Raw genomic sequence first — 24,648 nt, 5'->3', positions numbered from 1 at the left:
ATAGTTCTCTGATGTTGGTTAATGGTCAGACAAACAAATACAATATTTTATCTTTTTCTATCAAGTGTTTTAATCTTGATTTGCATTTATTCAAAAAATTCTCATTTTGCATTTTTAATGATTTCATTTATTATTAGCTTTTCATCAGTGCTCAAACCCCCTGCAGTTCTTTCATTCACAATGGATTTTAAATAATTTTTTCTTTTTTTAATGATGTTTTGATGAGAAAACAAGACAAAAATACCAATTTGAAAATGATTTCTAATAATGCGAAACGTCAATATGCAAGGTAATGCATATTGAGATCTCTGTAATTTTTATTGATCTCCTCTGAACCTCTAGTTGAGAAATGCAACTAACACATCTAAGCATGAAACTTCAACAAAACTCTTCATTTGCTCTCCCTTTAATCTCATTGTTGTCTTGAACACAAGTTATTTCAATTGAGTTATTTATCCCATAATATGTATTTTTTTTTCACCTTGCATATGGGTCTTCATCATGAGTTCCTCAAAGAGGAGATGGACTAAACCAAGTGGTCCCCTGATGCTGTCTTGTGGACTTCTTGTGATCGCAACCATCAGATTAACCACAGGAGTTCGGGAATGAACAGCCAGTCCTGTGAGGTGCACATAACATGAGCTAAAATAACCCAAAATACATAAACCAAAAGACCTCTGTACTCTTGTCCTTGAAAAACGGTGTGCTCAAACACTGCGACTTTATATTTGACAGAAATAATCTTTTTATTTTTAATTCATTTTGAGTTTGACTTGGCGTCCCAAAATTTTTACCTCATTTCCTCAATCCAACTTTCTTTCACAAACACCCACATTCAGTGCCTGCAGAGAAGAGTATGGCACATACCCAGCATACGACATGTGTTTATAAAGAATGATTTGTAAGAATCAAGTTAAATCATTGGGAGAAATAGAGAGTAGAACGAAAAAAGTGTCCAGAAATGTGTGCTCAACTGAGATGATTACAGTATAAGTCATGCATTTCACAATGAGATCATGTTGGCTAAATCTGTTTTGTGTTTCTTCATCCAGTGCTCTAGCATGACTTAAGATACTGGCATCTGTTCAGGCATGACATGTTCACAGTGAACCCCTCGAGAGGGAACACACCCGCAAGGGGCGGAGCAAGCACTAATTAACACCAGACTACCTTGATTCTGAACGCTAACATACTGTACAACTCTTTTGTTTTAATAATATTCCTCTTCTTTGGGATTTGATAAGATAAATTAGTTGGTCATTCTGTATGTATTTCTGTTTCTCTATTCTATTTTATTGATGTATTTTTGTTTCTCTCTATTCTATTCTATTCTATTCTATTCTATTCTATTCTATTCTATTCTATTCTATTCTATTCTATTCTATTCTATTCTATTCTATTGATGTATTTTTGTTTCATCATATTGTTTCATATAAAACAACATGAATTTCCATGCAGGTTCAGGGTGATTTCTGCTGATTCAGGTTAGTGCTGATTTGTAAATGGTTGATGCTGGTTAGTGTTGTTTTGGCACTAGTTCAGGCTGGTTTAGTGCTGGTTAATACTGGTCTGGTGCTTGTCTAACTGGTGCTAACCAGCCTAATCATTTTGTTCACTAGAGAAACAGAACAGGTGAAATTGGTCAACTATCGTGATTGATTAAACTAGTAAAGCAACAGGTTCTTGCTGGTTTGAGTTTGTAAGCTATTGTGATTTTGCTGGTTTATTCTGTTTCAGGGTTAAGAAGTACTGGTTTGGTGCTCGTTATGTCTGGTTAGTGCTGGTCAGGCTGGAGGACGAGCAAAGCTAAGCTGTCCCACAACAGAACAGCATGGTGTTCCTTGTCAAGCTGGTTGACTTTCTGGTTAAACCAGTAAAGCAGAAGGTTCTTGCTGGTTAAGCTGGTCAGCTAAGGTTTTTTCTTTTCTGGTTTAGAAGTTTGGTGGATGGTTTATGTTGGTTAGTGCTTATCTGGAGCTGGTTTATTCTGGATTAGAGTTGAGTAGTACTGGTTTGGTGCTGGTCTAGCTGGTGGACAAGAAAAGCCAATGCTGTCCAACATCAAAAAAATAAATAAAATAAAATTCTTGTCAAGATTAAGCAACAGGTTCTTGCTGGTTAAGTAGTTAAGCTATTGTGATTTTGCTGGTTTAGAAGTTTGGTGGTTGTTTTATGCTGGTCCATACTGGTTTAGGGTTAATACTGGATTGGCACTGGTTAGTGCTAGTCAAGCTGGTCAATGACCAAAGCCATGCTGTCGCACAGAAAAACATTATGGTTGTCAAGTCAAGTCAAGTCATCTTCATTTATATAGCGCTTTTAACAATGTAGATTGTTTCAAAGCAGCTTTACAGAGATAAGCGTATAATTTAAGGTAAGATTGTTTTGGCTTTATAGCGGTTCTTTAATAAAGTTATTTTCCAGCTAAAAAAGGTCAAGTTGGTTGACTTTCTGGTTAAATGAGTAAAGCAGAATGTTCTTGCTGGTTAACCTGGTCAGCTAATGTGATCTTGCTGGTTTAGAACTTTGGTGGCTGGTTTATGCTGGTCAGTACTAATATGGAGCTGGTTTATCCTGGTTTAGAGTTGAGTAGTACTGGTTTGATGCTGGTTATGGCTGGTCAGTGCTGCTCTAGTTGGTGGAAAAGCAAAGCCATTCTGTCTAACAGCAAAAAGAACATGATCTTTCAGGTCAAGCTAAAGCAACAGGTTGTTACTGGTTGAGTTTGTCAGCGATTGTGATTTTTCTGGTTTAGAAGTTTGGTGGTTGGTTTATGCTGGTCCATTCTGGTAGGTTTAGGGTTAAGTAGTACTGGATTGGGGCTGGTCAAACTTTTGGATGAGAAAGGCTATGCTCTCCCACAGAAAAACATTATGGTCTTCCTCGTCAAGTTTGTTGAATTTCTGGTTAAATGAGTAAAGCAGAATGTTCTTGCTGGTTAAGCTGGTCAGCTAATGTGATCTTGCTGGTTAAGAACTTTAGTGGCTGGTTTATGTTGGTTAGTACTAATCTGGAGCTGGTTTATTCTGGTTTAGAGTTAAGTAGTACTGGTTTGGTGCTGGTAATGCCCTGGTCTTGTTGGTGGACAAGCAAAGCCATTCTGTCCAACAGCAAAAAACAAACAAAAAAACATTGTCTTTCAGGTCATTCTAAAGCAATGGGTTCTTGCTGGTTGAGTTTGTCAGCTATTGTGATTTTGCTGGTTTAGAAGTTTGGTGGTTTGTTTATGCTAGTTCAAGTAGTACTGGATTGGTGCTGGTTAAATCTGGTTAGTGCTGGTCAAGCTGGTGAACGAGCAAAGCCATGCTGTCCAGCAGCAAATCATTATGGTCTTCCTCGTCAAGCTTGTTGACATTCTGGTGAAATCAGTAAAGCAGAAAGTAGTGATTTTGCTGGATTAGAGATGAGAGATCTTTCGACTTTGTTGACTTTTCATGTTGTGGATCCAGCACAACTCCTGCATAAAATATCATCCTTTCCCTCATTCACCTCAGAGAATAAATGAATGAACATGTAATTTCAGTCTGCTGAATTAAACGACGAGTTGAATGGAGCTACAAATGAATGGATGAATGAGTGAGTGAATTGGTTGGTCTCAAGAGGAAGTCGTGCAAAATTTGAATTCGAAATCAACCGCCCCATTGCGTATTGTGTTGGAGATGGAGGGAAACGGAATAATGATAGAGGGAATTGAACATGTTTCTTGATCTCTTTTCACCTAGTATCACTGTGAAATGTCAAATCTGAATTGACTGAAAAGAAAATTACAGCTGTATTATGGGATGTCGTGGGGGGAGGGGTGTTGTTGCCACAGAAACCAGACCACTGCTTCTCAAAAGTGCTGTTCTCAGCTTATGTGTGAGCAAAGGTTTCATGTTAAATTGTCCCAAAAAGACACCGAAGTCACACTTTAACATTCCTGAGTGGAACTGCATTAAATAACGAAGTACTAACCCAAATGGCATTTATTTTAAGGAAAAAAGTATGCTTATTAAGCAGAACATTTACCAGATATTTTTTGTGGAGCTTAGTCAGGGAAGATGGCATATGTAATTTGACATGCATGAAAATGAGCTGTGATGGATAGACGTCTGTTCAATGGGTTGTAATTGCGTTGTTTTGAGGTTTGAGGTCACTTTAGACAGAGTTAAAGACATTTTATGTTTAGACATTTGAACAGACTGTGCTTCTGTACCGGACAGCCTTGCTTTTTTATTCATGTCAAATTATGTAAATAAATACAGCATCTAAGATTGATATATTATATAAGGCTGTTAAATATTCACTAATTATTCACAAAGATTTTTGCTGGCCATGTAAAATAATGCAGGATTCTTCTGAATATAGTGATGATGGACGACTTTTTGGGTCAGTGAGATTTTTTTTAAGGAAATTAATATTCATCAAGGACTCATTAAATTGATAAAAAGTGACAGTAAAGATATAAAGATTCCTATTTCAAATAAATGCTGTTCTTTTGAACTTTCAATTCAGTAAAGAATCCTGAAAAAAAATTGATCATGGTTTCCACAGAAATATTAAACAGCACAACTGTTTTCAACGTTAATAATAAAAAGAAACCATTAGAATGATTTCTGAAGGATCATGTGACACTGAAAACTGGAGTATTGATGCTGAAAAATCCGCTTTGATCACAGGAATAAATTACATTTTAAAAAATATATTCAAATAGAAAACAGTTTTTACTGTATTTTTAACATTAAAAAATCTTGCAGACCCCAAACTTTTAAATGGTAGTGTATAAATAGGACATAGGACACCTGTGGGATCTTAAGGAGACTTGATCTGGTGTGGTTTTTAGTCTTTTTTTTTTAGATTTTTAGTGGATTTATGAAAAAAAAGTGTAGCGTTCGAGCACAGTTTTGTAACGAAAGCAGTGACATCCAGACATTTTTAAGTGTAGCATCAGTGTTCAAATGCGTACCGAGGCTGCTGTACGCATCCGAGGTGCACCAGCCTCAGTTTGGGAACAGTTAGAGGAATTTTAACCCTTTCTGTACCCGCGTCTGCTCGCCACAGATGCCGCACACACACACACACACACACACACACCCTCGTGCACAGCCGTCGTGCCCCCAGCAGCCTCCCTCCATTGAGAAAGTTAACAGTTTGTTTTTCACAGGGCTGAATGCTTCACTGCACACATTACCGAAGCCCCTTCATCTCCCCCTTTACTCGTCCGTGAGAGGCTGACTAAAATTATTCTCTCTCTCTCTCTCTCTCTCTCTCTCTCTCTCTCTCTCTCTCTCTCTCTCTCTCTCTCTCTCTCTCTCTCTCTCTCTCTCTCTGTCTGTCTGTTTGTAAGGATTCTGTTAAACAGATCTGAAGTCTATCGGATGCGCTCCTCTGGAATGAGCCCATGCTGACACCTTACTCCTGGTGAGTACACTCTTTTTTATTTTTTCTAATGTATCCATCCGTGGTGAAAACTATCCACTTATGTGAATCTTTTCATCTTGTTGCACTGTGCTTTCCCTTCTTCTTTTTGTCCTGGAAGCAATTTTGCCCACATGTCTTCCCTCCCCTCGTGTCCTCCTGTATCTTTTCCAATTTCGTCCTCTCTCCGCTCCATCCCGTCTTCCGTCTCTCTCTGTCCCCTCCCTCTCTCCGTGTCTTTGTTGAGGTATTCTGATAAACAGTTTGGCCGTCATCTCCAGACCTCCCCCATTGTGTGTCCAATTCTCTTTGTTCTCTCAGCCTGTGGCGCTGGCCTCTGAGTGAGTGTGTGTGTGTGTGTGTGTGTGTGTGTGATTGACCACTTCAAGTGTGTCTGTGTTTGTCTGAATAGATGGAGCTGCTATGCAAGAATTTATCCGTTTTGTCCATATTGTCACTGACTCACTGCATTTTGATTCTTTGTGTCTGTTTGTCTGCCTGTCTCCCCTCTTCTGTCTATTTCAGTTCTGTTAAATTCTGTTCAATTTAATTTGTTAATCAGTTTTTGTTGTCATTGCAGTCTCCTTGTTCTGTTTATTTCTCTCAACTGATTTCAGATCAGGTTTTTTTTACTTGTCTTGAAGTATTTTTTTTCAATTTCAGTGTAATAAAATTAGTCTTTGTTGTCATGACAATTAATTTTGTTGTTCTGTTCCGTCTGTAATTCTCAACTAATTTCAAATCAGTTTCATTTTAATTGTTTAATTTTTTTATTTAATCATATTCATGTTTTTATTATGTAACTTTGTGGTCTTCTAAATCAAATTAAATTGATTAAAAGTGACATTAAAGAACTTTATAATGCTACAAAAGATTTCTATTTCAAATAAATGCTGTTCTTTTGAACTTTATATTCAGCAAAAAAACCCTGAAAAAAAATGCATCACTGTTTTCCACAAAAATATGAAGCAGCACAACTGTTTTAAACATTGATAATAATCATAAATGTTTCTTGAGCAGCAAATCATCATATTAGAATGATTTCTGAAGGATCATGTGACACTGAAGACTGGAGTAATGATGCTGAAAATTCAGCTTTGATCACAGGAATAAATTACATTTTAAAATAGATTACAATAGAAAACGGGTATTTTAATTTATAATAATATTTCACAATAATATTGTTTTTTATTAAATGCAGCCTTGGTGAGGATGACAGATTTCTTAAAAAAAAAAACAATTAAACAATCTTACCGACCCCAATCTTTTGAACGATATTGTATATATACTTTTAATATAACTTTAAATGTATAAAAATATATTTTTTTACAGCATTTATTAATCTTGGTTGATGATAATTTGATAAATGGCATTTCATGCGATTCATTAACTACAACATTTAATGTTAGGAAGTTAACTATCGGTATATGTGGAAACCAAGTTTATTAAATGCTATAAAAGTTATGTTCATCATTGGATTAAACTGACTATTGCATTAACTAACGTAACAATGTAGTTTTTCTTTTGAAATGCTATAAATATAAATAAGTGGCTGTAGGATTTATTTCACCGCACAGAATTAATTGCTAAAAGAAAACCTAAACAACCATGATAATGAAAATTCATGGATCTGCACGTCCATTATTCAGGGCCGGCCTTCGATGTGCAACGATTCAGGGACAAATATGCAAATATCATACAGCTGTAAGCAGTGAGTTTAGTTTCAAGCTCCCGAAGTTAATTTAAACCTTCCTTTTCCATTTTATATCTGTTTAACACACCAATTCTGTTTAGACAGATGCTTCTGTCACAAATCTCACGTTGTTGACGGCACAAAGAGAACGAGAGATGGACGGAGAAAGGGAGAGTGAGAGAATGAGTGAAACGTGAATGGCGTGAGGATGGACACAATAAAAGGCCGGTCTTGTTGCGGCGCTGTTTAAGATTCTGCCCGGTGTCGGGTCCGTGGTCAGCGCTGAGGGAGAGTGTGCTCGCTCACAGCGCCTGTAAAGCTCAACGGACTTCATTCACGTGCTAAAGAGCCTCTGCTTTGGCAGATAGTTGGCCGGTCTCACAGAGAAGGCTTTCACGCAGAGACAGCGAAGGAGTGGAAGGTTTTGGGGCAAAAAATAGCAAACAAGGGACACATCTGAAAAGGCAAACACTTTCAGAGATACAACAAATATCCGTGGAACTGCTTGATTGGAACTGCTAATTCACAGCTTGGATCGTGTATCTCAGGTTGGCGTTGGCTCTTGGTTGGTAAAGGTTGCTGGCCCGTCTTAGTGCCCTAACTAGGGTAGCGCACGGACCTCCAGCTGTGTGAATGGGAATAGAGTTCATTTGGGGTCTCTTTTTGGGGATAAAGGTTTTGGTTGTGGGACCCCTTTCAGCGCTTAGAGGAAATGTTGGGGATTGTGGCCGGACTCCCATTGGCAAAAACATGTTCTCTATAGGCGATGTCAAAGGGCATGTTTGTTGAGGAGAAAAAAAATCTCTTTTTTTTTATTTATCAGTGACAGTGAGTCAGACAAACTAGTGTAAATTGCATGCACTCTGCAAATGATGAATTTTAAGTCTAGTGCATCTGCATATTTGAAGGCAGTTTTTTGTTTTCTGTCATGTTGACGACACTTGTTATCACAGGCTACGCATGGACTTCATTCATGACATGCAAGCAGAATGAATTTCTTATGGAAAATGTTGCACTGAATGGATAATTACAATTTACACAAGCATGGTTTCACAAGTGAATTATACAGAAAACTGTGCTTGGATTTAATGAACGAGGCTGTAGATGCATCGATTGTCGTTCTCCTAACAACATGGTCTTGCAGTTGTTTTAAAAGAGCCATTGTTTTCTATGCTAGACGGACATCTTTGACCGTTTCACTCGCATCTCGCTACAGAGAGCCGCATGTAAAGACATGTAAAGTTAAAAGAAGGTTAACTTTTTAAAAAACATGTCTCAAGACTTTGTGAGGGTTTTGCCATTCCATTGCATCTCACCATATATTTAAATGCAAAAAAATAAATAATCGGGATCGGCACTCTTTATATTAAACTATGCATAAATACAAGATGCTGTTTTGTATGGAAGCTTGTTTCCGCCACAGAATAAAACATTTTAAAACATAATTGCGACTTTTTATCTCACAATTGCGAGTTTACATCTCGTAATTCTGACTTTATTTCTCAGAATTGTGTGTATAAAGTCACAATTGCATGTTATAAAGTCACAATTGCAAGAGATAAACTCACAATTCTCACGCCACAGAATAAAACATTTTAAAAGATAATTGCAACTTTTTCTCTCACAATTGCGAGTTTATATCTTGCAATTCTTACATATTTTCTCGTAATTGTGAGATATAAACTCACAATTGAGAGTTATAGTCAAATTCTAAGTAAAAAAACCTCTCTATTGCAACTTTTTTCAAAAAATCTTTTTTGTGCAAATGACCAAAACAGTAGCTTATACAAGGTAAGAAATCAATGACACATATTCATACAGGAGAGAGAAAAACAAAAACAAAGAGAGAGAAAACAGATATCGATATAGTGGTGTATGCAGGTACATCGCTATTGCAACTTAACATAATGTAATTCTGAGATGTAAACTCGCAATTATGAGAAAAAAAGTTGCAATTACCTTTTTTATTTTTTATTCTGTGCCTGAAACAAGCTTCCATAGTTTTATTCATAATTGTTTATGTGATTTACAAAATTATATTTGATTTATAAATGTTATTTTAAACGTTAAGCACTTTTTTTTTTTGGTACAGACAGTCATGTTATTTCATTGCTTTGAATTTGACTAAACAATTTTATGCAGTACATTAATATTTCCCTCAAAAGGTTTTTCCTCCTAACTGAAATTATGTCTTTTAAAATCACATATAATTTGAATATTAGTAATATTTAAGTATAAAATTTGAATACAATTTTTCATACATTTTGACAGCCCTAGCCACTCAAAACAACTGCAGGAATTAAACACAGTCAATTTTGATTTCATATGATTTCTTTAATTATCTTAATCAGCTAGACTTTCTTGTTCAACCAAAAAATGAATGAGACCAGCTCAGTTGTTTTTGTAACATCTGAACTAAACTGACATCTGGACTTTCCTGAGTTTCACCTTGAAATGTCTCCTGCAATCACAGCTGCTCATTATCACCTTACTTGTCTTCCTTTATACCTTCCCTCCCACTTGCTTTTTTTCCTGACGGAGGACAATTAAAGATGAATAGAGTCCATAAATCCTCAGTATCAGCATCCTGATGCTGCAGTGGCTGTAAAGCAGTGTCACAGGGAGACAGTGTTATCTACTGTGGATTAGCATTAATCCTTGTGTTTATTCCAGACTGTTTACACAGGTCCGTCATGGATTAGTTGTCTTCCAGTAATGTGCTTGAGGAGAGCATCTGTGATCAAGATCTGACTTTTGGCAGACTTTTCGTTCAACGCCCTTTGTATATTTGCACTTTCACTCATTGTCCTTGTTTCACGCGAAACTTAATATCCAAGGAATTCAGTTGTTTATACATTACATAATCTCAGGAATGTAGCGTGTTGAAAACAACTTCTATCAACAGCATCTGTGTTCTGCTTGTGATAACCACATCATTTTTGGCTCGTCCCTCAGTTTGTCGAAACAAATTTACATCATACATCACTTACGATGGAAGTCTGTGAGACAACAAACAGGATCATGAAAGCTTGTATTTTCTGTGGAGTCTGTATAAAAGTATGTGTTTGCTGTAAATTCGAATCGCATCTCGCATCGAAGACTAACGTCGTTGTTATGCTTTACTTCTGTAGACACAGTTTGCTTCATTTAAACAGTACTTTGTGGACGGTTATTCTACTTTTCAAAGATTTTTTTAAAGAAATAAATACTTTTATTAAGCAAGGACACTTTAAATTGATCAATAGTGACAGTAAAGACATTGATATGTTACAAAAAATATATATTTTGAATAAATGCTGTTCTTTTGACCTTTCTATTCATCAAATAATTTTGAGGAAAAAAATTTATCACGGTTCCAACAAAACTATTAAGCATCACATCTGTCTTCAACATTAATAATAATCAGAAATATTTCTTGATCATCAAAATCATCATATTAGAATGATTTCTGAGGGATCATGTGACACTGAAGACTGATGCTGAAAATTGAACTTTGATCACAGGAATTATTGCATTTGACAATAAATTCACATAGGAAAAAGTTATTTTTAAATATTTCACAATATTTCTGTTTTTACTGAATTTTTATGAAATAAATGCAGCTTTGGTGAACATAAGAGACTTCTTTGAAAAACATTGATTCTCTCACAAACTGAGAGAACTCAAGATCATGTTCTGTGGTAATTAACAACATCGTATTGACCGGAGCATTGCTTCTTTTTACACATAAATCATTTAGGACACACACGCACAAACACCATAGCGGTCATTTTGGGCTCACGTCTTGAACTTTGAACCTTGCGACACTGCTTTAGAGGGAGCCATGGGTGTCCAGGCCAGGAGCCGCCGGTTCAGTTTGTAATTCCACATAAAGGCCTTTAAATCTTTTAGTCTGGATTAGACTGGGCCGACAAGACGACAACACAACACATGACCACAGAGAGCTCCAGGACCTCGTCCTGACAGTCACAACCTTTGTGTTTCGCTGAGCTTTAGAGCGACAGAGAAAGAGGTGAAGTCATTTTGGTCTCCCATTAGATATTAAAGAGCTACTTTGACTAAACCTGCGTGTGGGAGAACAGAAACTGAGGTGGGAAAGCATCTGCAAGACTTGAAAGTACAGTGTGTCTTATAAGATTTATAAGTCAGAATCTGATACTGCCTTTGGTGACACTTTATTTCACAGTGTCCTTGTTACATGTTACATGCAGTTACTGTTGTAATAACTATAAATTGTGCATAATTACATGCAACTAACCCTATAGTAAGTACATTACTCAATACCTAAATGTATAATTACACTGTAACACGGACACCTTAAAATAAAGTGTAATGCTAAATTGTACAATTCATTTTTGGACAACTGGATATAACATGAAGACAGCTTTATTATATGAAGTGAATTTTCAGCACCATTACTCCAGTCTTCAGTGTCACATGATCCTTCAGAAATCATTCTGATATGATGATTTGCTGCTCAATAATTTTTGCTCCATATTTGAAGAAACTGTGATAAATGTTTTTCTGGTTTCTTGAACAGAAAGTTAAAAAGAACAGCATTTATTTGAAATAGAAATCTTTTGTAACATTATAAATCTCTTACCTGTCACTTTTGATCAATTTAATATGGCCTTGCTTAATAAAAGTATTTTTTTTTTTTTTTATCTTACTGGCCCCAAACCTTTTAACGGTAGTTTATGCATTGATATATATTGACCAGACAGCCAAAGTGTTTCGACAAAACCTGAGTAAAAGTGAAACCTCATTTCGGCTAGTTCATAATCTCATGTTCAAATCAGTGATTGTTTTGATGGGTTTTATAATACTTTGCAGAGGCAAGAAACAAACTCCCTCTAAACCAGACATGACCTCATGCAATGTCGCAATGTTGTGTAGAAACAACACGGGGACATTTGACGTTGGTCTGAAAAATTAAGGTACCCTTTTGAATTACCAGCAAACATCTTAAAATATCTGGAGTAACACGCATTGTGGGAATTGTTCACTTAGTCTAATCTAGTTAGAAGAGTTGTCAGTTCATTATTAACCTGTTCTGACCCCATGGATATCTGTGTGTGATTGGTGCTTGTGTGTGTCAGCCATCTTTGACCTTATTTATTCATCTTCTTCTTTCATATCTCGTCTTTTAATAAAAAATGAATTGGCCCAGACGGGCCGTCAGCGGCCCACCTAGTCTGCCCATTGTGTGACCCGGGCCTCCCCTTTGGTGCATTTGTCACTGCCATCATGGCTTTCATGGGTCTCCATCTCTCTCTGTCATCCCTCCACCTCTGTGGCCTCTGATGAGTCTGAGAAGGTGGGCATGAATAGGGTGCTGAGGGGTATTAAGGGGGATTTGGGGGATTGAGGGTCTTTTGCTATTGAGGTACATTAGACATGGTCGGCAATGAAGTGTCTGTTGCACAGCGTCACGCTTCCCGAGCCAAGAATAAGAGCCTGGATCCTGCTGCCAGGGAATTACACAGAAAACTATACAGATTTACAATGAATTCAAACACTCACCATTAACACAATTCTCCCCCATCCACTTGCTGTCTGTTTTTCCTTATTAACTGGATTTTGAGAGTTTTGAATAAATGTTTTACAGCTGAAGTGTGCAGTTTCGTCTCCACTAATTGGTTCAACAAGTGGAACTGCAAAAAAAAAAAAAAAAGGGTTTCCCAAACACTCTTCCATTGATCAGAGTTACTCATAGCCCCGCCCCCAAGTCATGCCATTGGCTGAGCCAGTGTTGCTGGTCAGGATGCATAAATAAACAAATCACAATGTGTATGTTTTCATTTGTGATCAAATTAACCCATGAATGGCTTATTTATAGTTCCTTTCTACTTATTAAATAGGTATATGAGAAAGTATTTAACCCAGAACAATTGACACAAATCAGCTTATTAAATAAAATATAAAATGTAAATATATTTGACCTATCTTTAATGTAATCAATTTCAGCTGAAAGTTTTCTCACAATATTTTATTTTGAATATTTCCATATTACTATTTTTTGGGGATATAGTATACTCCCCTCCAACCCAACCCCATCTAATAATAACATTTTGATAGAGTTTTGAATAAAAGATTTTTGAAAAATAGGTAAAAATTTAAATGATTTTTGGGTTATTTTAGTATTATAATTATTAACTATTTTAGTATTTATTCATATTTCGAATTAGAAAGGTAAAATGTTAAATGATGATTTCAGCATTTATACTTAGTAATTATTTTAGTATTATTGATATACTAATATTTTGAATGAGCTTTTATTCTTAAATTTCATTTTTTATTTTCATTTTAGTTCATTTTTGGTAACTTAATTATGTGATTTTGTCATTATTATTATTATTATTTAACTATTTCTATTTCACTTTAATTACATCTTTTTAAGCATTAGTTTTAGTAATTGTAGAACTTCTTAAACTTATTTCAGTTGCCAAGGAAACATGATTAAAAAGGTTTTTACGTTTACGTTTTTTTTTATTAAATCTTATTTCAGCTTTGTATCCGTTACCATAAATGCTCTTTAATAGTTTAAAATTAAAAAGTTTTAATTTTAGTTTTACTCAATTATAATAATATCACTGCATGTTTCAGTTGACTGAACTCCAATGAACACAGTTTTCCATATTTAAATAGTTGATTCAAGCAATTTTCCAAATATACTAAAGTATCACCATGGCAACCATGATATTGGTTGAATAACCTTGAAATATTATGTAAATACCATGGTACATGAATATGGTAATCCTTCAGTACCATGGTACATACACAAGAAGACAGACTATATAAAGGAGGAGACTTGAAACACTAATGTGCGACAGTCAATATATGGCAGCTTTAAGACTAGCCAAGAGCCAATCATCTGCTAAGAAAAAGCACAACCTGATTTACGATGTTATTGATCATAGTCTTGACACTTTTGGACATGTTGGTCTTTCCTCTTCAGTGTATTTGTATCCTGGAAAATAGCTTTTCGGGGGTGTATTCAAGATGATGTGGACTGACTAGAAAAGTATACGAGTTTTTCCAATTGATGCTATCATATGGTATCAAGTTTAAGTGAATCAGTACAAAAATGTGGAAAAAAATGTGCTTAGTTACAGGACATCAGACCACCTCTCTAGTTTATACAGATTGGGTAATGTTTGGTGTTTGTGTGTGTAAAGCCAAGACAGATGCTTCAGTGGTTTCTCTGTGACGCATCAGGAAGTGTATGTTTAAGTGTGATTGAGTATGTGTTTGTGTGTGTGTGTTTACTAGGAGGCTAACTGGGAAGTGTGTGTTAGAGTGAAGCTGTGTGTGTCTTAGATGAGTGTTTACACGTCGGGTTTACCTGAGCCTCATGCGCTGTCACACACCTAATGGAAAGATTAACTGGGTGAACCGTCCGAGATCACAGAGACCCATTGTTTCCCATGACAGGCTGAAAATAGATCAAAATCCCTTCTTCAACTTCTAATTAAACTTTTAATGATCTGCTGCCTCATCGTCCACAGGCTGACAATTACAGCAAAATCAATGTTGTGTTTTAGAATAACATTATGTGGAACCGCTGCAGGTCTTGGAAGAGGTCCAGTCATTTACAATGATGAGAGATGGAGGTTAATTAGATTAGAAATAGCAAAACTAACACATCAGGAGAAGATGAAGCGGTCTCTCTGCTGCTCACTGTGTATCTGTCTTTTTATCTGGATGTCCATCTGTTTTCTAAAGTTTTTTAAATCTGTTATCTGTATTTCCATCGTTTACTCTTCCATATGTAATTCCAAACCCAATTTACTTTCTTCCCTGCAACGCAAAAGGATTTTTTCCCCGAAGAATTAGGCCTGTTCACACCAATAACTGTAATGATTAGAGGTGTAACGGATCACAGTTGATCCGTGATCCGTACGAACCAGGCCCCACGGTTCGAAACGCATGTGATTAATTGCATTTAAAGATTATCTAGTGAAAGTTTAATATTTGCACGTGTTAGCCAATTTAAAACACTCAAGCGTTTTTACACAATTCAAATGCATGAAGAGGCAAAAGGGATATCGATTTGTAATCGCACTGTGCACACACACGCTCACTGAGGCGCTTTTCAGATCTCAAGATCAAGCTCTGTTTCGCGACTCCTTGATCTTGAACGGACACATACACACACAAAATTATCCACAAGTATTCTTGTGTACAGTCGGTTATAGTGAACGTAAAGTTGATAAAGAAATCGAATGTGTTTCATCATATTGGTTCCGTGCATTTACTGACTGCAGTCTAAAAATAACTACTATGTAATTACTTGTAAAACTGATGAATGAAAAAAACATTGTCAACCAATCAGAACCCATCTTTCTTTAAAGACCTCAAGCATTTAAAGTAGCAGACCACAAAACTCCAGCGCATGCTTAGAATAAACAAAACAATATCGTCTTGATGGTGAAGATGCTAATATAGTTATCGTTATAGTTATCGTCCACAGCCTTTATACTAGTCGCTCAGTTAAAAATAGAGACTGAGGCTTTTAAGCTTCAAAAAGTCCATATTTTTTCCAAGATTACAATTTTAAAGGGGTGGTTGAATATGATTTCACTTTTCTAACTTTAGTTAGTGTGTAATGTTGCTGTTTGAGCATAAACAACATCTGCAAAGTTACAACGCTCAAAGTTCAAAGCAAAGGGAGATATTTGCTTTTAAAGAAATCGCTTTTTAAGGACTACAACAAACGGCTGGTAGAGACAACACGACATTCCTCCCGGGTTAGTGACATCACCAACCCTAGAGTTTACATAAACCTGAACACGATTTATAGATTATCATGACAGAATATGCTAATAAATGACTAGAAGATAACTACACATAAGCTACGAAAATTAATGAACTAACCATTCAGAAATGTTGTCTACATGTTGTCACTTCTTCTTGAGTCTCTCCATCATTGTCTGACTCGGGTTTGAACATAAAAGGCTAAAAGATTTTGACATTTTCAGTGCGTGTCTGTGTGAGGTAAAAGGACACAAGCTGTTGAAGCTCCACCCTCTGTGCCGGGAGCAGCAGCTCATTTGCATTTAAAGGGACGGACGCAAAAACGGCAAAAAGTGACAATTTTAACATGCGATATAAAAATATCTGTGGGGTATTTTGAGCTAAAACTTCACATACGCACTCTGGGGACATCAAAGACTTGAAAATGGCATTATACCACCCCTTTAATAACATAATGATTTTTTTCATCTCTCGTCATGTCAGGACCCTCTCACTTTTCCTAAGTTCGGGAGTGGTTGCTGCGGGAACCATGACAGGACCACTGTTCTTCGCTGGACTTGTCATCTTCCGCCTCCTCTCTCTGCCTCTCGTCTCGTCCCAGACGCCATCACTCCCAGCGACCTCTGACCCCGAGCCTGTGCCCTCTCTGCCTGAAGAGTGCCGGAGAAAAATGCACCCTGTTACCTCCTACACAGGTGGGTGTAAAATACCTCGCTCTCTCCTGCCCTTTTCATCACTCGCATTTGCAGCCAAAGGTTAAAACGATAAGCTTTTGAATTATTTTCCCCCAAACATCTCTGTGCAGTGTGTCGAGCGTGTAAAACTGCTTGTGTTTGCATCCAGACCAGAAGAGTGAAAGTGCAGACAGCATAAGGAGGATAGAAACAGAGAAATTAATGGGAGAAATCATATTGTTCAATTTGGCGGCTGTAACCTTCAGATACAAGAGCCTTTTTAAAAAAAGTTTTATTCTACACAATGCATACAGTAGACCATACTTATTCACTGGGAATGCATTATATTAATCAAAAGTGACAGTAAAGAGATTTACAATGTTGTAATGAAAAAGATTTCTGTTTTATATAAATGCTGTTCTTTTGAACTTTTTTTTATTCATTTGAGAATAATGAAAAAACACCGGAAATCTATGTATGATATGAAGCCGCACAACTGTTTTCAACATTGATAATAATAATAAGAAATGTTTCTTGAGCACCAAATCAGTATATTAGAATGATTTCCGAGGGATCTGTTATTTTCAAAATGTTGAACTATAATGATATTTCACAATATTACAGTTTTTACTGTATTTTTGATCAAGTAAATGTGATGGTAAATGGCCTTGGTGAGAATAAGAGATTTCTTTCATAAACTTTAAAAAATCTTACTGATCCCAAACTGTTGACATTGTTGAATTTTATTCGTTCTACATTCAATCCGATATAGGAGATGTATTAGCTTGATATTGAATCCTGACAGGAACTTAAAAACGTGTGCGCTTTGTCTCTTGGAAAGTGCGCAAAGCCAGTCAACAGAGCTCTCTGTTTTGAGAAAACACCCTTTGTATGGATAATACATCAGTCCGTTCATTAATGGTCTGTTGCCGATCCAGCGTATGTTTTCATCTGAGACTAGTTAACAGCCTGCAGCTTTCTTTTAATCATATGCTGCCCAGATGTTAAAGGTTAACACAGCTGTGTGTAATATCAGGAGTATGTTCACACACCCTGCAGTTTCAATATCACACATTAATCGACTCAGTCTGCCCTGCTAATATGCAAGGCTACACTGTGTTTACGTCTCATAATTCCTCCATTACACAAGTGTTAGTAAATCGCACTAGTAGCTGATGTACTATTGAAGACATTATGAGACCCATAGATTAACATACAATCCCCCATCCCTTTAAAAACATGCTCTTTCTCCAAAAGACAAGCCAATGTCAACAAACCAGAATGCACAAACTTATTGCCAGATAGAGAGCGTTTCTAATTGGCTAAATGTTCTGATTGGCAAATAAGCACTGGTGTGATATTCCAAAATTACCTTTAAGTGATCAAATACTTTTTAGGCCTTTTGTATCTTCTCCTTTACCACCAACAAGAAGCACAGCAGCCAATGGCATTGTCTTCACTGACGCTTATTGAAGTCAAAATGTTTAGCGATACAAGTACAGATCATTAAAACGTTTCGAAAAGAAGTAGTGTGAATGGTTTCTAAGGTTGTATTTAAAGTTTAATAAGAATTTGCCAGCTATTCCTTCACCTCCTCACTGCCTTTCTGTATGTGGGTTGTGTTGTTCTCTCATTTGTGGCTGATGTTGTGACTGGGCGTCTGGTTTCATTGGCATCACACCTCATTAATGGTCCAGTGTGTGTGGTTTGGACTCCCAACCGTCACTTTCCCTTGTGTCTCTCTCAATGTTTCTCTTAAACAGGACAACATATATTAAGTATCTTCACACACACAGCTGGAGTTCACCAGGTTGCTAGCAGCTGTTTCTGCCTCTGAATGCACGACTGTTGGTGGGCTCTGTATCTTTAAAAAAATCTGATTATTCACTACAGTCCAAAAGTCAGGGTCAGCAAGGATGCATTACATTGATCAAAAGTGAGAGTAAGTACATGTATTAATGTTACAAAAGATTTCTATCTCAAATAAATGCTGTTCGTTTTAACTTTCTATTCATCAAAGAATCCTGAAATATATCAGTTTCAACAAAATTATTAAGCAACAATGTTGTCATCAATCCAGCAATGTTCAACATTGAAAACAATAAGAAATGTTTTTTGAAAACAAAATCAGAATATTAGAATGATTTCTGAAGGATCATGTGACACTGAAGACTGGAGTAATGATGATAAATTCAGCTTTGATCACAGGAATAAATTACATGTTACTATATATTCACAATTTTATTAATATTTAACAATATTACTGTTTTTACTGTATTTTAAATAAAATAACTACAGCTTTGGTGAGCAAATAGCTTCAAAACGTTAAACAATCTTACCAAGCTAAACTTTTGAACGATAGTGTACAGTAGATGTCAGTAACTAAGATGTCATTCAATAGGGGTGGGGGAAAAAATCGATTCTTAGATGAATCGCGATTCGGGACGTGGACGATTCTGAATCGATTCACAAATGTCAAAAATCGATTTTCTAAAAAAAAAAAAAAAAAATTCTAATAACGTAACATTGACGGAACGCAAAAGGCGGAACTCTGAAGCGGACGTGCACGTGCGCGGACAGTCTGTGGCGTGCACATAACAGAGACGCGCACATAACGGACGCATGATGGCTAATGTGCGCCAAATGTGCAATGCCAGTCACAAAAAGTTACATTTTGACTGTAAGTTACTCTCTGCAGATGTTCATTCACTTTCTTTGTATAAGCTGTTTTTGATTGTGGTATACAGCAAACATTTCAAGTCATAACTCTTTATTATTTAGTTGTGTACTATAAGTCAAGAGCGACTTTGTATGTTACTAATTATTCAGAATATGCATAAGTCCACAAGCATTATATGTTATGATAGCTTCTGGTACATAATTCGCTATTTTTGAACGAAAACTGTTTGTGAATTTGCTACAGCAAAATGTTTTTTTTTTTTTTGTATGAAGGATTATATTGCTAATTGGAAATAACAAGAGGATGTTGGTTAGAAGTCTATTATTAAATGCTACTATGCTAGAGATTCAGAATATGCTGAAGTTTGTATTAATTTACTACAAGTATGCTGCTAGTACAAGCACACATTTATTTTCCTGTTGGTTCTCAGCAATGTTGGGACATATGCTGGCAAATGTAACCTTACAGTTGACTTGCCAAATCACTTCCATTTGTTTTATTAATAAAATTAATATAGGAAGTATTAGAAGTAAGTTCGTTATGGGTCATCATAAATACTTTGCTTTAAAAGTACCAAGTAAAAACATTTTTTCAATGTTTTTGATAAAAGGCATTTCCCTGAGAATTGAACTTAATAAATGTGAAAAAGACACTTTAATGTCTGTCATTATGTTTGTCATTCTGTATAGCAAAGCAGATGAGAGTAGATCATGATCAGAAACCTGATTAGAAATCATTATGAATAAAATCGAATTGTTTTGAATCGAAAATCTTTTTGAATCGAAAATCGATTTTGAATCGAATCGTGGCCTCAAGAATCGAAATCGAATCGAATCGTGAGATGGTAAAAGATTCCCACCCCTATCATTCAATCACATTATGCAGGGAAATGGCGTGTTTGCATGTAAATGTCATCAGTGGATAATGCATCTTATCATGAACAAGATTATTAATGCATGAATCAGACTCACTTACAATCTTCACAGTTTGCTAAACATCAACACTGTGTGTGTGTGTGTGTGTGTGTGTGTGTGTGTGTGTGTGTGTGTGTGCAGAGACAAATCATACAGAACAGTGCAATCGCTCGCAGCAACATGAAGAGGAAATGCTGATAGTCGCCACTCGCCACATTATCATTTGCATAGAGTTAACCAGTGGGATTAGTTTAGCACATGTTCACCAACATCTGTCTAAAAACAGTGGAAAACAGCAGCTAGACAACAGATCGCACGTCCCGGCTCACAGCTAACTGTGTAAATGTCACCCGTGGCTCTTTTCTGCCGCAGCTTTGAGCCCGTGGCTGTTCTCTTTCTCTCTGCCTGGAGTGAATGACTACTCGCCGCTCGCACTCGACCTCACCAGGAACCAGCTGATAGTGGGAGCCAGGTAACACACACACACGCACACACACACACACACACACACACACACACACACACACACACACACACACACACACACAAACCTATCAAACCTAAAATATCTCTCTCTCTTTTTAGGAATCATCTCTTTCGATTGAGTTTGAGCAACATCTCTCTCCTGCAGGTATTACTTTCTCTTTCTCTCTCTTCACACTCCTTCCCATCTGTACATTCAATCATCTTGACATCTCTAGAAATGCAGAGCCAGCACTGTCCATTTAATTCTTCTCATGCCAGACACGCACAGACTCAGTCTTTTATTATGATTGTCCACATGTTCAAAAGTGCTGATGCACAGAAGCTGAAATATCACACACACTCACACACACCTTCAGTAGCATGTTATTGTGCAGATGTTTGAGAAGCATTGACTTCCAAGACAGCTGCGTCCTGATTTGACCTCCATCTCTTGAAAGGAGGAATCTAAAATAATATACAAATATATATAAAAAAAATTATTATTATTTTTACTATTTAATTTAATTTTGTTCTTATTGGAATATTTTTTTTTTTAAATCTGAAGTCTAAAACATTATAATTTTCTTATCTTTATGCAGAGTATGTTCATAATGATCAGACATAGGGTAGAAAATGTTTGGGACCAGGGTAATAATAAAATATATTCATTAAATATTTTATTTTATTTTATTTTTTATATATTTTTTTAGTTCTTAATATGTTTATCAGGAATATTTGGATCAAATTCAGTGTGAAAATCATGAAAAGCATTCTTTTTGGTGCAAGAAACCTTCACTAGCAAATAAAGTGTAGTAGAATATAGTCCCGTCAGCATGCAGACATCTGTACTCGTGTGTGTGTGTGTGTGTGTGTGTGTGTGTGTGTGTGTGCTGCTTCAGGCTGTCTGCGTGTGAGGTGAGAATCCGCCAGTAGACAGCAATCTCATCTGGGAGTGGATTCAAATTGCCGTTGTTCATCTTGAAGGATGATTCGCGTCCACTTACTGTGTAACCACAGCTGCACCTCCTGTGTGCTGGGAACGCTGGGATTGTGTTGCGCTTGCGTGACATGCCTGTTGAAAGCTTTGAGCGGCTGTGTGATATTTAAGAATGACTTTTCTGGTGTTTGTTGAAGACCCTGCTGGTGAACTCTATAAACGTTCACCGTAACCCTGAGAGGGGGTGTGATGCCCTGGAGGAAGATCGCTAAAGAATCTGTCAGAACCCAGTGATTTAGGGTGACCTCATGACCCTGTGTCCACAAGAGTGACCCACAATCACCCCTCGAGCTAACACACACTCAAACACACACATGGCAGTATGACAAGCTCCTCACTGCGGCCCTGTACATCTCTCTTCTGAAAAAAATCATTCAGAATTTACTTATTTGAATGACTTATTACTTATTTACCTTGCCTTGCCTCACCTTGCCTATGATGATCCTATGATTTCATTTCTCCATCATGAAAAAATTTCATTTCCAGTCTCCATCTCAAATCATCATTCATTCCGCAAATGACATTTAAAAAAAATAATTAAATAAAAAGACATAATCCTTTGCTAGCTTTTTATGTATCCTGAACTCACACAATTAAAAATGAATTAAATGTCAAAATTACAGCTTGAGTGGAAATGACACAAAATGTAAAAAAAATAATAAAAAAAAATGCTAGACTAGCTGTAATTTTGCTCAAAATTATTGTATATAAGTATTGACTTTCTTATCATTTTTTGTTTATCACTTTACTTTCACCACCTATAAACAAATATGAAAAGTCCAATAATATGAAGATCACTGATTAAAGCTGAAGTTTCGAGATGCAGCCGTATTGAAGATGTGTGTAATCTGCAATCTGAGTTTAGAAAATAATGACTTTTCTAACTGATTTTCTGGAAACTCTCACTGTATTCCATTAGTCAAACATACAGAGCACCAAACTCATCATTGGATTCTCCTCCTTCTCTTACATACATCAGCCACGTCAGTATATGAAAGATATGATAACAAGCAGTGTTGTGGAAAGTTACAAAGTAAAAGTTACAAAGTAATGCATTACAATATTGTGTTAATCCCCTAAAAGTAAGTAATTGCATTAAGTAATGCGTTACTTTACTTCAGTCTAGCGCTACAATAAGCATCATGCTCTGAACTTACTCACGATTTCTCTCAACATGAGGACAGGAGAGCTGTCAGTCAATAAATAAGAAAACAAAGTTACTTGCATTACTGATTTGAAAAAGTAACTCAGATATTTTGTTGGATATATAAAGTAATGTGTTACTTTACTAGTTACTTGAAAGAAGTAATCTGATTACTTGTAATGCATTACCCCCAACACTAATAACAAGAGGTTTGGATCTGTTGGATCTCATGTTCATTAATGATTTATTTGTAAATTAATGATTTATTATGTCTCACTTGAAATATATCTGGTGTAATGATGGCTCTGCGTCAGCCGCTTCACTGTTGAGAGGAATAGATCACAGAGAGAGATAGAGAGAGCAGATAACAGTGTTTTAGCTGAGGTCAAATGATCGTGACTGGTAGGGAAGACGAGGATGAGAAGATCTTGAGTAAAAACACAACCCCCTCAACATCCAGAGGTGACGTGAGTCTGACCCCTCGAGATCTTTTCAGGGTGAATCCTGCTCTTCAAATGAAGACGTCTTTCACGTGTTGTTCAGTGACCGACTGCAGAGACACAGTTAGATTGATGATTGCTTTCTGAAACCTCTCTTTGTTTCGCTCTTTCTCCTAAACAACAAGAATGAAATGTAGTCTGCTGAAGTCAAATGAACAGATGCAGTTTGTCAGAAGATGTGTAATCGGCTCCTTTGTAGATGGGTTTGCTCATCAGAAGCGCCTGGTGCTTTTCAAGAGTGTGGAAGCACAGATGTCACTTATCAAATATGTACTTCAACCTCATTTTTGAAAAATGTTTTTTAGTATATGCAATGTTGCTCTTAAAACTTCTCAAACTACCACTAAACAGTGAAAGCACTTAAAGTCCCCCTGTAGTCAATAATTGTATTCATTAAAACTCATCTTTGATCACCAAAAAGACATATTTAAAAATTTTTTCATGAAAAAAAAAAAATCTTCATGCGTTGAATAGCTTGAATGTAACTCTACACTTTTGCTTCATTTAGTATGCGTGGTTCTATGAATATGCAAATGAACCCCGCCTCCACTCACTCACTCAGCTCAGAGATCCACTCGTTGATCTGATTGGTTACAAGGTAGTTTGTGACGTCAGAAACACCAGCGATTTCAAACCATGTTTTTGAGACTGTCTTTGGTTCACTGCAGTTTTGAGGAGAAAATACTCAGCAATGCTGTCGACTTATGAATTTACACATGGTTTGTCATAAAGCATATTAAAAACACCACATAGACTTATAAACAACTTTAAAAGCTTGATTTTCATATAATTGATCCTGCTCAGAATTACATTTTTACAATATTTGCAGATGGCAATTGGAACAAGATTACGATACTGTCAAACTAAATTGCTTCCATTAGTGTGTCAGTCTCTAAGCGCTCCGTCTACACTTCTGTTTTTACATTTCTAGCTGTCAATCATGTGTATCACGTCAGTTATTGCCTGTTTGCTGCTAAATTGTATTTGGAGCCATCAAAAATATCGCAGTTGTAACGATTCTGAGAATTTTACTTTTTCAGAATTTCGCTTTTTCCAATTCTCATTGGACTAATTATTGTAATAGAGTAATTATTTTCTATATTATGGTCAAAATGACTGTAATACAATGGTATTTAAATATAAATCAATATAATTCAACATACATAGATCTTTACAATTTAAATAATATACCTTTTTTTTCACTTTACAGTAATGATATTTACCTTTTGTCATTTAGCAAGCATTTTTATCCAAATAAATTGTGAATGGATTATTATTATTTTATTTTTATTATTATTATTAGTTGGGGCTTAATTTTCATGGAAACAATGCAAAAATAGACTTTTCTTATAATTAAATATTCTTAAAAATATATATTTTCATATTTCTACACTACCATTTAAAAGTTTGGGGTCAGTAAGATTTTA

At 36.2% G+C, this 24,648-nt stretch overlaps 1 protein-coding gene across 3 annotated transcripts in view; it reads left to right on the top strand.

The window, feature by feature from the left end:
• sema5bb (sema domain, seven thrombospondin repeats (type 1 and type 1-like), transmembrane domain (TM) and short cytoplasmic domain, (semaphorin) 5Bb) overlaps positions 1-24,648 on the top strand; it is a 68,269-nt gene that overhangs the window by 16,807 nt on the left and 26,814 nt on the right. For 2 of the 3 annotated variants that reach the window (XM_081380860.1, XM_081380862.1), the window contains exons 2-5: positions 5,327-5,400; positions 16,331-16,542; positions 20,488-20,587; positions 20,701-20,746. In XM_081380860.1, the coding sequence (XP_081236986.1) occupies positions 5,381-5,400; positions 16,331-16,542; positions 20,488-20,587; positions 20,701-20,746 (378 nt within the window). In that variant the 5' untranslated portion in view covers positions 5,327-5,380. Of the gene's footprint in view, positions 1-579; positions 627-5,326; positions 5,401-16,330; positions 16,543-20,487; positions 20,588-20,700; positions 20,747-24,648 lie in introns of those variants that run through there. The other variant, XM_081380861.1, reaches the window with a different exon arrangement.

Source organism: Scardinius erythrophthalmus, assembly GCF_964197995.2.
Source record: "Scardinius erythrophthalmus genome assembly, chromosome: 12".
Classification (NCBI taxonomy): Eukaryota; Metazoa; Chordata; class Actinopteri; order Cypriniformes; family Leuciscidae; genus Scardinius; species Scardinius erythrophthalmus.
The sequence above is the reverse complement of the archived record's forward strand: the minus strand, read 5'-3'. Positions and strand labels throughout refer to the sequence as shown.